This window comes from Oncorhynchus mykiss, chromosome 12 (assembly GCF_013265735.2).
Source record: "Oncorhynchus mykiss isolate Arlee chromosome 12, USDA_OmykA_1.1, whole genome shotgun sequence".
Lineage (NCBI taxonomy): Eukaryota > Metazoa > Chordata > Actinopteri > Salmoniformes > Salmonidae > Oncorhynchus > Oncorhynchus mykiss.
In genome coordinates, this window is record NC_048576.1 from 102,580,277 (window position 1) to 102,596,617 (window position 16,341).

The 16,341-nt window shown below is 37.7% G+C and overlaps 1 protein-coding gene across 1 annotated transcript in view; it reads left to right on the forward strand.

Moving 5' to 3' along the window:
* The first annotated feature begins 7,978 nt into the window (after positions 1–7,978).
* Positions 7,979–16,341, forward strand: part of LOC118937844 (NLR family CARD domain-containing protein 3-like) — a 159,253-nt gene continuing 150,890 nt past the window's right edge. Inside the window, exons 1-3 of the mRNA XM_036939584.1 lie at positions 7,979–8,090; positions 10,210–10,350; positions 15,361–15,477. Of these exons, the coding sequence (XP_036795479.1) occupies positions 10,226–10,350; positions 15,361–15,477 (242 nt within the window). The 5' untranslated portion in view covers positions 7,979–8,090; positions 10,210–10,225. The remainder of the gene's footprint in view (positions 8,091–10,209; positions 10,351–15,360; positions 15,478–16,341) is intronic.

Sequence of the window (16,341 nt, forward strand, 5' to 3'; positions counted from 1 at the left end):
GTCCATACCTGCCTACTCCTTTAACACCAGAGACAACATGATTAATGTTTCCACTGTCCATACCTGCCTGCTCCTTTAACACCAGAGACAACATGATTAATGTTTCCACTGTCCATACCTGCCTACTCCTTTAACACCAGAGACAACATGATTAATGTTTCCACTGTCCATACCTGCCTACTCCTTTAACACCAGAGACAACATGATTAATGTTTCCACTGTCCATACCTGCCTACTCCTTTAACACCAGAGACAACATGATTAATGTTTCCACTGTCCATACCTGCCTACTCTTTTAACACCAGAGACAACAAGATTCATCTGGACTATTAAAAGGGCCAGGATGAACCAAGCCAGTTTACAGGCAAAGACTTAGAAGGGAGGATTAAAGCTCCCCAACATGTAATTATATCAAGAAGACTTTATAACTGCCCTGATAGGCTCTTTATTGACAACTCTAACATGACAATTATATCAAGAAGACTTTATAACTGCCCTGATAGGCTCTTTACCTACAACTCTAACAGGACAATTATATCAAGAAGACTTTATAACTGCCCTGATAGGCTCTTTACCTACAACTCTAACAGGACAATTATATCAAGAAGACTTTATAACTGCCCTGATAGGCTCTTTATTGACAACTCTAACAGGACAATTATATCAAGAAGACTTTATAACTGCCCTGATAGGCTCTTTACCTACAACTCTAACAGGACAATTATATCAAGAAGACTTTATAACTGCCCTGATAGGCTCTTTACCTACAACTCTAATAGGACAATTATATCAAGAAGACTTTATAACTGTCCTGATAGGCTCTTTATTGACAACTCTAATAGGACAATTATATCAAGAAGACTTTATAACTGCCCTGATAGGCTCTTTACCTACAACTCTAATAGGACAATTATATCAAGAAGACTTTATAACTGCCCTGATTGGCTCTTTACCTACAACTCTAACAGGACAATTATATCAAGAAGACATTATAACTGCCCTGATTGGCTCTTTACCTACAACTCTAACAGGACAATTATATCAAGAAGACATTATAACTGCCCTGATAGGCTCTTTACCTACAACTCTAACAGGACAATTATATCAAGAAGACTTTATAACTGCCCTGATAGGCTCTTTACCTACAACTCTAACAGGACAATTATATCAAGAAGACTTTATAACTGCCCTGATAGGCTCTTTACCTACAACTCTAATAGGACAATTATATCAAGAAGACTTTATAACTGCCCTGATAGGCTCTTTACCTACAACTCTAACAGGACAATTATATCAAGAAGACTTTATAACTGCCCTGATTGGCTCTTTATTGACAACTCTAATAGGACAATTATATCAAGAAGACTTTATAACTGCCCTGATAGGCTCTTTATTGACAACTCTAATAGGACAATTATATCAAGAAGACTTTATAACTGCCCTGATAGGCTCTTTATTGACAACTCTAATAGGACAATTATATCAAGAAGACTTTATAACTGCCCTGATAGGCTCTTTACCTACAACTCTAACAGGACAATTATATCAAGAAGACTTTATAACTGTCCTGATAGGCTCTTTATTGACAACTCTAATAGGACAATTATATCAAGAAGACTTTATAACTGCCCTGATAGGCTCTTTATTGACAACTCTAATAGGACAATTATATCAAGAAGACTTTATAACTGCCCTGATAGGCTCTTTATTGACAACTCTAACAGGACAATTATATCAAGAAGACTTTATAACTGCCCTGATAGGCTCTTTACCTACAACTCTAATAGGACAATTATATCAAGAAGACTTTATAACTGCCCTGATAGGCTCTTTACCTACAACTCTAACAGGACAATTATATCAAGAAGACTTTATAACTGTCCTGATAGGCTCTTTATTGACAACTCTAACAGGACATTTATATCAAGAAAACTTTATAACTGTCCTGATAGGCTCTTTACCTACAACTCTAATAGGACAATTATATCAAGAAGACTTTATAACTGCCCTGATAGGCTCTTTACCTACAACTCTAACAGGACAATTATATCAAGAAGACTTTATAACTGCCCTGATAGGCTCTTTACCTACAACTCTAACAGGACAATTATATCAAGAAGACTTTATAACTGTCCTGATAGGCTCTTTATTGACAACTCTAATAGGACAATTATATCAAGAAGACTTTATAACTGCCCTGATAGGCTCTTTATTGACAACTCTAATAGGACAATTATATCAAGAAGACTTTATAACTGCCCTGATAGGCTCTTTATTGACAACTCTAACAGGACAATTATATCAAGAAGACTTTATAACTGCCCTGATAGGCTCTTTACCTACAACTCTAATAGGACAATTATATCAAGAAGACTTTATAACTGCCCTGATAGGCTCTTTACCTACAACTCTAACAGGACAATTATATCAAGAAGACTTTATAACTGCCCTGATAGGCTCTTTATTGACAACTCTAATAGGACAATTATATCAAGAAGACTTTATAACTGCCCTGATAGGCTCTTTACCTACAACTCTAATAGGACAATTATATCAAGAAGACTTTATAACTGCCCTGATTGGCTCTTTACCTACAACTCTAACAGGACAATTATATCAAGAAGACATTATAACTGCCCTGATTGGCTCTTTACCTACAACTCTAACAGGACAATTATATCAAGAAGACATTATAACTGCCCTGATAGGCTCTTTACCTACAACTCTAACAGGACAATTATATCAAGAAGACTTTATAACTGCCCTGATAGGCTCTTTACCTACAACTCTAACAGGACAATTATATCAAGAAGACTTTATAACTGCCCTGATAGGCTCTTTACCTACAACTCTAATAGGACAATTATATCAAGAAGACTTTATAACTGCCCTGATAGGCTCTTTACCTACAACTCTAACAGGACAATTATATCAAGAAGACTTTATAACTGCCCTGATTGGCTCTTTATTGACAACTCTAATAGGACAATTATATCAAGAAGACTTTATAACTGCCCTGATAGGCTCTTTATTGACAACTCTAATAGGACAATTATATCAAGAAGACTTTATAACTGCCCTGATAGGCTCTTTATTGACAACTCTAATAGGACAATTATATCAAGAAGACTTTATAACTGCCCTGATAGGCTCTTTACCTACAACTCTAACAGGACAATTATATCAAGAAGACTTTATAACTGTCCTGATAGGCTCTTTATTGACAACTCTAATAGGACAATTATATCAAGAAGACTTTATAACTGTCCTGATAGGCTCTTTATTGACAACTCTAATAGGACAATTATATCAAGAAGACTTTATAACTGCCCTGATTGGCTCTTTATTGACAACTCTAATAGGACAATTATATCAAGAAGACTTTATAACTGCCCTGATAGGCTCTTTATTGACAACTCTAATAGGACAATTATATCAAGAAGACTTTATAACTGCCCTGATAGGCTCTTTACCTACAACTCTAACAGGACAATTATATCAAGAAGACTTTATAACTGTCCTGATAGGCTCTTTATTGACAACTCTAATAGGACAATTATATCAAGAAGACTTTATAACTGCCCTGATAGGCTCTTTATTGACAACTCTAATAGGACAATTATATCAAGAAGACTTTATAACTGCCCTGATAGGCTCTTTATTGACAACTCTAACAGGACAATTATATCAAGAAGACTTTATAACTGCCCTGATAGGCTCTTTACCTACAACTCTAATAGGACAATTATATCAAGAAGACTTTATAACTGCCCTGATAGGCTCTTTACCTACAACTCTAACAGGACAATTATATCAAGAAGACTTTATAACTGTCCTGATAGGCTCTTTATTGACAACTCTAACAGGACATTTATATCAAGAAAACTTTATAACTGTCCTGATAGGCTCTTTACCTACAACTCTAATAGGACAATTATATCAAGAAGACTTTATAACTGTCCTGATAGGCTCTTTATTGACAACTCTAACAGGACATTTATATCAAGAAAACTTTATAACTGTCCTGATAGGCTCTTTACCTACAACTCTAATAGGACAATTATATCAAGAAGACTTTATAACTGCCCTGATAGGCTCTTTACTGACAACTCTAATAGGACAGTTATATCAAGAAGACTTTATAACTGCTCTGATAGGCTCTTTACCTACAACTCTAATAGGACAATTATATCAAGAAGACATTATAACTGCCCTGATAGGCTCTTTACCTACAACTCTAACAGGACAATTTGGGTCGACATGGAAGAAGAACTCAATGCCCCATTTGGAGCATCATATTATCTGAGTCAACACTTAAATGTGGGACTGCAGAATCCCATAATGTCCCAAACTAAGAAATATGGAGTCAGATAAATAAGAGACAGACATCTTCACCTTCCCTGACAAGCTCTGCTTCGTTATTGAACAACCATGAATACTAATTAGGAGGAAAGGTGGTTGTCTGGAGAGAGTGGGATAGGTTTTCTTTTAGCCTCAACACTAATACATTTCACTTCTGCTTTTAGTGTCAACTTAAATTAGAGTGTGGCTGTGGAAGACTGGTCCCTTGATGATGTCTGCAAGTGTCTGAGTTCTGAGTTCCAATGATCTCCATGATTCCATCCCATCATTCCAAGGTTCACAGTCTTTCTGAAGAATGCCAACTCTATTCAATTGTCCACTTTGCAACGAGCAAACATTCTCTGTGTCCAGACTACTCACACATATTGTCCTCTATCACCAGCACGTTCTAACTACCTGTGGAGTTAATGGGTGTGGGAAAACAAATAGATGTTTCAGCTTCTATCGGTCACACATCTACCAAAACCACACAGAGCTTTTAAGAGCCAACTTAGATGAGAATTGCCCTCATGATGAATTTGAGACTGGGACTGATCCCATTGAAGATGACATGAGACTGGGACTGATCCCATTGAAGATGACATGAGCGACGTAGAGAGTCTGCCAGAGGCTGAATATGTTCAAGACACAGAGATCAACACTGAGCAGCTAATTGAACGTCTCTAAAACAATATCTGTCTTTTTATTTAGTAAACCAGGAAAGAACACTGCATCCCAGCTACGGTACAGAATAACATTGTTGAGGACCTCAGAACCATGTTGATGCATTATGACCCACTACAGTCCCCTCAGGTTTCATCTGACAAATAAACGAATACATGTGGTTGAACAGGACGATCTCAGGGACTTGCTTAACAACTCTGCAGTATTTGAGGAATGCATTAGATGCATAATCTCTGAGTGGATGCTGGAGCATTACTGTGTGAAAGAAGTGGGCGTGGTCAGGACAACTGAAGTACCACTGAGCAACAAAGAAGGTTATAAAACAAGGTGATTTCAATACAGCTACATTTCCCTCAGGCTACATGAATATAAAGAGGCATGAGACAAAACAATCATAATGAATCAGATTACATGGAGAGAAGGGACCTGATCCTAGATCATAATGAATCAGATTACATTTCCCTCAGGCTACATGAATATAAAGAGAAATGAGACAAAACAATCATAATGAATCAGATTACATGGAGAGGAGGGACCTGATCCTAGATCATAATGAATCAGATTACATGGAGAGGAGGGAGCTGATCCTAGATCATAATGAATCAGATTACATGGAGAGAAGGGACCTGATCCTAGATCATAATGAATCAGATTACATGGAGAGAAGGGACCTGATCCTAGATCATAATGAATCAGATTACATGGAGAGGAGGGACCTGATCCTAGATCATAATGAATCAGATTACATGGAGAGGAGGACCTGATCCTAGATCATAATGAATCAGATTACATGGAGAGGGGGACCTGATCCTAGATCATAATGAATCAGATTACATGGAGAGGAGGACCTGATCCTAGATCATAATGAATCAGATTACATGGAGAGAAGGACCTGATCCTAGATCATAATGAATCAGATTACATGGAGAGGAGGACCTGATCCTAGATCATAATGAATCAGATTACATGGAGAGGAGGACCTGATCCTAGATCATAATGAATCAGATTACATTTCCCCCAGGCTACATGAATATAAAGAGACATGAGACAAAACAATCATAATGAATCAGATTACATGGAGAGAAGGGACCTGATCCTAGATCATAATGAATCAGATTACATGGAGAGGGGGACCTGATCCTAGATCATAATGAATCAGATTACATGGAGAGATTAGGGACCTGATCCTAGATCATAATGAATCAGATTACATGGAGAGGAGGGACCTGATCCTAGATCATAATGAATCAGATTACATGGAGAGGAGGACCTGATCCTAGATCATAATGAATCAGATTACATGGAGAGAGGGGACCTGATCCTAGATCATAATGAATCAGATTACATGGCCCCCAGGCTACATGAATATAAAGAGACATGAGACAAAACAATCATAATGAATCAGATTACATGGAGAGAAGGACCTGATCCTAGATCATAATGAATCAGATTACATGGAGAGGAGGGACCTGATCCTAGATCATAATGAATCAGATTACATGGAGAGAAGGGACCTGATCCTAGATCATAATGAATCAGATTACATGGAGAGGGGGACCTGATCCTAGATCATAATGAATCAGATTACATGGAGAGATTAGGGACCTGATCCTAGATCATAATGAATCAGATTACATGGAGAGGAGGGACCTGATCCTAGATCATAATGAATCAGATTACATGGAGAGGGGGACCTGATCCTAGATCATAATGAATCAGATTACATGGAGAGGAGGGACCTGATCCTAGATCATAATGAATCAGATTACATGGAGAGAAGGGACCTGATCCTAGATCATAATGAATCAGATTACATGGAGAGGAGGGACCTGATCCTAGATCATAATGAATCAGATTACATGGAGAGGAGGGACCTGATCCTAGATCATAATGAATCAGATTACATGGAGAGGGGAGCTGATCCTAGATCGTAATGAATCAGATTACATGGACAGGGGGACCTAATCCTAGATCATAATGAATCAGATTACATGGAGAGGGGGGCCTGATCCTAGATCATAATGAATCAGATTACATGGAGAGGGGGGCCTGATCCTAGATCATAATGAATCAGATTACATGGAGAGGAGGGACCTGATCCTAGGTCATAATGAATCAGATTACATGGAGAGGAGGGACCTGATCCTAGAACATAATGAATCAGATTACATGGAGAGGAGGGACCTGATCCTAGATCATAATGAATCAGATTACATGGAGAGAAGGGACCTGATCCTAGATCATAATGAATCAGATTACATGGAGAGGAGGGACCTGATCCTAGATCATAATGAATCAGATTACATGGAGAGGAGGGACCTGATCCTAGATCATAATGAATCAGATTACATGGAGAGGGGGGCCTGATCCTAGATCATAATGAATCAAATTACGTGGAGAGGGGACCTGATCCTAGATCATAATGAATCAGATTACATGGAGAGATTAGGGACCTGATCCTAGATCATAATGAATCAGATTACATGGAGAGGGGGACCTGATCCTAGATCATAATGAATCAGATTACATGGAGAGGGGGACCTGATCCTAGATCATAATGAATCAGATTACATGGAGAGATTAGGGACCTGATCCTAGATCATAATGAATCAGATTACATGGAGAGGGGGACCTGATCCTAGATCATAATGAATCAGATTACATGGAGAGGGGGGCCTGATCCTAGATCATAATGAATCAGATTACATGGAGAGGGGGGACCCGATCCTAGATCATAATGAATCAGATTACAAGGAGAGGCAGACCTGATCCTAGATCATAATGAATCAGATTACATGGAGAGGGGGGACCTGATCCTAGATCATAATGAATCCTAGATCAGCACTACAACTCTGGGACACTGCCTGTATAGAACCGAACACAGTTGTAAAGTCTAGTTACAGCAGGTGTTTACTGCCATCTAGTGGAAGATACCAATATAACACTTTATTATCAGGGTGGGGAGGTGGCTGAGCTGAAACAGAAAGTAAAGTTGTTCTTTTGTTCAGGATCCATTTTGAGACGACAGAGCAGAAAACACTATATGGAGATTATTGAAAAATAAAGTAAGTATTTCTGAACAATAATCTATTCTAATGAACAGAGTAAGAGAATGAATACCTGGAATGAGATATTACTAGTTAGTAGAACTGCTACTTGAGCTGAGTTGCTGACAGACAGCAGTTTTCAAAGTGTAAACTAATCAGTAGACCTACATGTTATCAGTAAAACGTCTGGTAAAGATGGTGGAGGAGCTTTTCAATAATATGGTTTTATGTTTATCTCAGGGTTTCTCCATCCTTTTGTTCTTACCAGCACTGACACACCTGATTCAACTAATCATCACATATTATGTGAACTGATCTGAACAGGTTTAGGCTGGTGATATGATATATAGGCTATAGCTGAGGTATAGACCTTGATCTGGATATCACTAACAACCCACTACTATACATTATAACCTAGTCTACTTTACATAATATAACATATCACTAACAACCCACTACTATACATTATAACCTAGTCTACTTTACATAATATAACATCTACATATCACTAACAAACCACTACTATACATTATAACCTAGTCCACTTTACATAATATAACATCTCTTACTTGATGCAAAAAAGCTTTTCTGAATGGATCAAAGATTTCCCCCTCAGATCAATCATGTCCGTTTTAGCCCTGGGTTAACTAACTAACTAACTGTTAAGGGGCAGAACGACAGATTTGAACTTGCAACCTTCTGCTCTAAAAACTAGGCTACCCTGCTACTACTCCTACTCTACATTCAAATAAGTGTGAGACATGGCCTTGTGTTGCTGTACTGTCTATAACTACCTTAATAAACAGTGACTTATTATTATTATTATTATTGTTATTATTATTATTATTATTATTATTATTATTGTTGTTGCTGTACTGTCTATAACTACCTTAACAAACAGTGACTTATTATTATTATTATTATTATTATTATTATTGTTGCTGTACTGTCTATAACTACCTTAACAAACAGTGACTTATTAATATTATTATTATTGTTGCTGTACTGTCTAGAACTACCTTAACAAACAGTGACTTATTAATATTATTATTATTGTTGCTGTACTGTCTAGAACTACCTTAACAAACAGTGACTTATTATTATTATTATTATTGTTGCTGTACTGTCTAGAACTACCTTAACAAACAGTGACTTATTATTATTATTATTATTGTTGCTGTACTGTCTAGAACTACCTTAACAAACAGTGACTTATTATTATTATTATTATTGTTGCTGTACTGTCTAGAACTACCTTAACAAACAGTGACTTATTATTATTATTATTATTATTATTGTTGTTGCTGTACTGTCTATAACTACCTTAACAAACAGTGACTTATTATTGTTATTATTATTATTAAAATTCAGAGTTACCATGGAGATGTCATTTCATAACTACATGTTCATGTGATGCATTAAATCACCTGACTGTTTCTATATATCTGTTAGTACATGTTTCTAAGAGATAATTAATAAATGAAAACACTTGACATTCAATAATTAGTTGTCACTGTGTTAACCACAACCAACATGTTGGATCTCTGTTTAGTTGTCACTGTGTTAACCACAACCAACATGTTGGATCTCTGTTTAGTTGTCACTGTGTTAACCACAACCAACATGCTGGATCTCTGTTTAGTTGTCACTGTGTTAACCACAACCAACATGTTGGATCTCTGTTTAGTTGTCACTGTGTTAACCACAACCAACATGCTGGATCTCTGTTTAGTTGTCACTGTGTTAACCACAACCAACATGTTGGATCTCTGTTTAGTTGTCACTGTGTTAACCACAACTAACATGTTGGATCTCTGTTTAGTTGTCACTGTGTTAACCACAACCAACATGTTGGATCTCTGTTTAGTTGTCACTGTGTTAACCACAACCAACATGTTGGATCTCTGTTTAGTTGTCACTGTGTTAACCACAACCAACATGTTGGATCTCTGTTTAGTTGTCACTGTGTTAACCACAACCAACATGCTGGATCTCTGTTTAGTTGTCACTGTGTTAACCACAACCAACATGTTGGATCTCTGTTTAGTTGTCACTGTGTTAACCACAACCAACATGTTGGATCTCTGTTTAGTTGTCACTGTGTTAACCACAACCAACATGTTGGATCTCTGTTTAGGGGTCAGTGCTCTAAAATGAGTCTCTCTGGGAAGAGAGAGGAGGGACCTGCCTTTAAAAGGCGTCTCTCTGGGGAGAGAGAGGAGGGGGCCCCTGCCTCTAAAATGTGTCTCTCTGGGGAACATGACACCAAAGCTAAGAGGTGAGATGACAATTTTTGAAATAATAATTAAGAGTTTATTTCCAAAATGCATCACATTTGTTTTTTCATCAGAAATTGTTGCTCATGGGTACCTTCAATATTACTGTCCTCAGATTTTTAATTAATAGGTTTTAGATGGGTATATCTTAAATTATTATTACTATTATTATCAGTTAATAGATTTTAGATGGGTATATCTTTATTAAATTACTATTATTACAGCATGTCCTCTTTTTTCAAGACGTGGCCGATTTTAAAACTGCCAGAATACATTTTTAAAATAAGATTCATTTATTTTTTTACGACATTGTTTCTGAATGGCTGCTGGGTAATTTGATTTGCATTGAAATCTTCATTTGTAGACATCGGATTGAGTGAAAGCTGCGCAGGTTCACTGAGTTGCAAACCAAATGGACAGGTCTAGCTCATTGATTAGCTACGTATTACCTATTTTAGCCTTAACCCTAATTTTAGGGTAAAGTAGCCTAGAAGACTTTTAGAAACTATTTAGGAAATAATATTATGTTAGTAAATACCATTATTGTACTAAATAGCATTTAGATTATTTTGTTAATCACAACCTGTCTAAGCATTTTGCTTTTATTGTTTAGTTATTTTATTATATTAATTATTGCAAGGCAGAACACTTGATCAACAAGACACATTAGTTTTATTTTTTCAAATGTGGTTTGGACCAGTTTGAATTGGCGTGTGATAGGTGGGTTAGGTTGGGTAGGTTTGAGATCTAAGGAATGAACAAAAAAAATACACTTTATTTCTCAGCTGCATCACCAATGTCTGTAGGTGAATTTTTAACGTTTAACTGCTAAATATTTTCAATAGATGGCAGCACATGACCACGAAGCATCAGTTATAGGCTACAAGCAGCAATATAATTGACATAAAATAGCATATAACCACAGACTATATGTCCCATGATTTTCTAAAATGGTCACTCATTACTTTAGTTACAATATATATAGCTATTTGGGCTGTGTTGCTTTTGGGAGAGCAAAAAATAGTGACTATAGCAGGTTTTGAACCCCAGGTAAATAATCACTAGTCAGAACCTCAACCTTAGTATAAATGCAGTATAAAACATAATCTTAATATCTGATATTGCAAGTAAACAACCTCGGAATAGAAAAGACGAGTGCGACTTCCAGCCCACCAATAAATTACATCATGCAAACCTCGCTGTTAGCAAATTAACCTCAACAGGCCCCTTGAGAAGGCAGAGTGACGACACAAGCTTTTTAGCGGGGCTGAGTTGACTACTAGCGAGAGAAGGCAGAGCGGGTCGATGCTGGTTGATGAATTTGACAATGAATGTACGTGGAAAATATGTTTTTCTCAACCAGAGGTGACTGAATTCATGTTCAGGCTTATTGATAATCATTATAGTCATGAAGTATAATTTCAAACATGAGCATAAAAACAGGTAATAATAAACATGAATCATCATTATATTACTTCACAGTAATCTGTTAAATGCTTGTTCAGTCCTTCCTCTTGTGTTAGCAGTGTGGAAAGGGACAGAAAGAAGCCCTCTTGTGTTAGCAGTGTGGAAAGGGACAGGAAGAAGCCCTCTTGTGTTAGCAGTGTGGAAAGGGACAGGAAGAAGCCCTCTTGTGTTAGCAGTGTGGAAAGGGACAGGAAGAAGCCCTCTTGTGTTAGCAGTGTGGAAAGGGACAGGAAGAAGCCCTCTTGTGTTAGCAGTGTGGAAAGGGACAGGAAGAAGCCCTCTTGTGTTAGCAGTGTGGAAAGGGACAGGAAGAAGCCCTCTTGTGTTAGCAGTGTGGAAAGGGACAGGAAGAAGCCCTCTTGTGTTAGCAGTGTGGAAAGGGACAGGAAGAAGCCCTCTTGTGTTAGCAGTGTGGAAAGGGACAGGAAGAAGCCCTCTTGTGTTAGCAGTGTGGAAAGGGACAGGAAGAAGCCCTCTTGTGTTAGCAGTGTGGAAAGGGACAGGAAGAAGCCCTCTTGTGTTAGCAGTGTGGAAAGGGACAGGAAGAAGCCCTCTTGTGTTAGCAGTGTGGAAAGGGACAGGAAGAAGCCCTCTTGTGTTAGCAGTGTGGAAAGGGACAGGAAGAAGCCCTCTTGTGTTAGCAGTGTGGAAAGGGACAGGAAGAAGCCCTCTTGTGTTAGCAGTGTGGAAAGGGACAGGAAGAAGCCCTCTTGTGTTAGCAGTGTGGAAAGGGACAGGAAGAAGCCCTCTTGTGTTAGCAGTGTGGAAAGGGACAGGAAGAAGCCCTCTTGTGTTAGCAGTGTGGAAAGGGACAGGAAGAAGCCCTCTTGTGTTAGCAGTGTGGAAAGGGACAGGAAGAAGCCCTCTTGTGTTAGCAGTGTGGAAAGGGACAGGAAGAAGCCCTCTTGTGTTAGCAGTGTGGAAAGGGACAGGAAGAAGCCCTCTTGTGTTAGCAGTGTGGAAAGGGACAGGAAGAAGCCCTCTTGTGTTAGCAGTGTGGAAAGGGACAGGAAGAAGCACACAGGAGTTTTCCTGTGAGGGGAGTGGTGGTGTATCCAGGGAGAAAACTAAACTAATCTTCTGAAATGTCATTTGTGGTTTTATGCTGCCATCTATTGGAATTATGTAGCAACTGCAGTAGTACTGAATAATGTGTTATTGCTTACTAAATTACTAAGAATTGCAAGATATAACATTTTGTAGTTCATTTTACCACTTACGACCATAAAATAACAATTTATAGCTTAACAAGCAATGAAACTGACATCAACCAAAAACACAATACATTTAGGTAATTATATAACTTTACATTTATAGTTATATAGGTAATTAAATAACTATTTATTTAGATAGTGACATTATCTGCCAAAGTAACAGCCCTGTAGACAAAGAAGAGCTCTCCAGTAGGTACCAAAACATTCAAAGGACATTTTGTCAAAAGTCAGGTTACAAGTTAAAACCTGTTGACGCCAGGGGTTCCCCTAGAGGAACGCCCCCCCCCCCCCCCCGTTCAGCTCAAGCCGTGGCGCATGGAACGCAAAAATATTCTTAGAAATATTTAACCTCCACACATTAACAAGTCCAATAGCTCAAATGAAAGATAAACACCTTGTTCATCTACCCAGCATGTCAGATTTTTTAAATGTTTTAACACACCACATATTTATATTAGACCACCACCGAAACCAAGACAAGAGGCAGCCATTTTGTCCCAGAAAATATAAAATTATAAAAGCAGGATTAAAAAATAAATCATTCACTAACCTTTTGAAAATCTTCATCAGATGACAGTAATAGGACATGTTACACAGTACATTTTGTTTTCAATAATATGCCATTTATATCCATAAATGTCCATTTACATTGAATTGATGTTCAGAAAATACTGAAAAATGTCTGCAGAAAATATAGATAGCGCCGCAAGATAACGTAAATAGACATCATAAACTTTGACTAAATATACATGTTCTACATATAGTTAGAAAGATACACTGCTTCTTAATGCAATCGCTTTATTACATTTCTTTTTAACGTTACAGAAATCGCTCACTATTCAATATGCTGAGACGGCGCTCAGACATAAGCAATATTTCTCCGCTATGTTGGAGTCAACAGAAACACACAATTTCATCATAAATATTCCCTTACCTTTGATGGTCTTCGTTCAGAATGTACTGGAAGGGTTCATACTTACCCAAAACATTGTTTGGTTTCAAGTCTTGTGTCTTTGTATTAGCATCTGCTAACAATATCAGCTGAAATGCTCCCAAAATGTCCTCTGGTCCTGAAAAGTTGCGCATCAAAACTTCAAAATTACATATTATATGTCGACTAAACAGGTGTTTGTCCTTCTTCTGAGTACTGGAACAAAGGAATGGCTGGGACCAATTCGCGCCCTTATGCACAGGTTTTTTCTCGCGGCACTTGCTCAAATCACTCCCATAGGGCCAATTCTCGCGGGATTGGAACGATTAAACGCTCTACAGAATGAGGACATCTAGTGGAAGACATAGAAAGTGTCCCCAGATCCATAAGTGGTTGGGAAGGGTGGGGGCGATGACGTCAAATTTGCTCCAACTTTCATGACCACAAAACTAGTTTGGAAGAATGCCTGCCCTGTGAGTTCTGCTATACTTACAGACATAATTCCAACGGTTTTAGAAGCTTTAGAGTGTTTTCTATCCAATAATAATTTTATTTGCATGTATTAGCAATTTTTGACAATTTTTTTTTTAGTTTACTATGGGCACGCAATTGCTCCAAAGGGGGCAGTAGTCTGCCATATCTTTAACAGGTTTTAATCAACGTTCAAAGCAGAATTACTTTCCCATTGTTCCTCAACTGTTGTGTCTGATATACCATATTCTAGCTCTGAGTCTCTACTTTTATCTTATGTGAAATACACCGTTTCAAATTTTGTGACATCGTCGGTCACATTTGACTGTATAAAACCTAGCAGTTCTACTGATTTCACTGAGAGTGAGGCAGATATATATTACTACTGTGTAAAACCTAGCAGTTCTACTGATTTCACTGAGAGTGAGGCAGATATATATTATTACTGTGTAAAACCTAGCAGTACTACTGATTTCTCTGAGAGTGAGGCAGATATATATTATTACTGTGTAAAACCTAGCAGTACTACTGATTTCTCTGAGAGTGAGGCAGATATATATTATTACTGTGTAAAACCTAGCAGTTCTACTAATTTCTCTGAGAGTGAGGCAGATATATATTATTACTGTGTAAAACCTAGCAGTACTACTGATTTCTCTGAGAGTGAGGCAGATATATATTATTACTGTGTAAAACCTTGCAGTACTACTGATAGATATATAGCAATTAGCAAATACCCATACCGTCTATTTGTTTCTCTGAAATGAAACCATCAAGTGATTTTAAACAAATACATGTCTGTCATTGAACAACACCATGTCATGATTATATAGTGGAAAAACACAACAGTCTCTTTCATACAGCAAATTTAAGGACAAAATTCTGAAAAGTGATAAATAGATGTAATGTTTGTCTCTGTTTTGTTGAAGACCAATCAAGCAGGAGAGACCAGCATCCCCTGTTCCCAGCTGTGTGTCCATGAAGAGTGACTGGTCAATGGGTCAACCTATAAACTTTAGAGAGGGAGACTTTTCTACTGAACAAAGGTAAGAAGAACTCATGGGTCCTGGTCAGTGAGTTAAACAACACTGTCTCTAGTCATTTCTCCTCTCCCATTTTCCCATTTATTGTTGTTGTTTTCATAATCCATAGGCTCATCCTTTTGTCCATTTTTCTAGTCCTAAAACAATATTGAACAAACACAACATTCCCTCCCTGTGTGTGTGTGTGTGTGTGTGTGTGTGTGTGTGTGTGTGTGTGTGTGTGTGTATGTGTGTGTGTGTGTGTGTGTGTGTGTGTGTGTGTGTGTGTGTGTATGTGTGTGTGTGTGTGTGTGTGTGTGTGTGTGTGTGTGTGTGTGTGTGTGTGTGTGTGTGTGTGTGTCCATGTGAGTGTGTGTGTACAGTCCCTGGATGAGGAGATGTAATCTCTATCCTTATTGCCTAGTCACGTTTACCTACATGTACATACTGTAATATTATATTGAATAAATACATTGATTTTCACATTAGTATAACAATATGACCATACAATTCTAGGAGACGGAAGATGAATCTATATGTTGTTTGGGAGAATAAACCACAAGTATTACCACAAGAACCTCAACTACCTGGTACCCCTGCAAATTGACTCAGTACTGATACTCCTTATAGTCTCATTATTACCTCAACTACCTGGTACCCAGCACATTGACTCAGTACTGGTTCTCCTTATAGTCTCATTATTACCTCAACTACCTGGTACCCTGCACATTGACTCAGTACTGGTACTCCTTATAGTCTCATTATTTTCCTGGTACCCCTACCCCAGGCCCTGGATAAAAACACATGATGATTTCAAAACTAAATGTTTAAATACAGATCTTATATTACTGTATTTAATAATGGTTTTAAAAAAAATGTTTTATATAT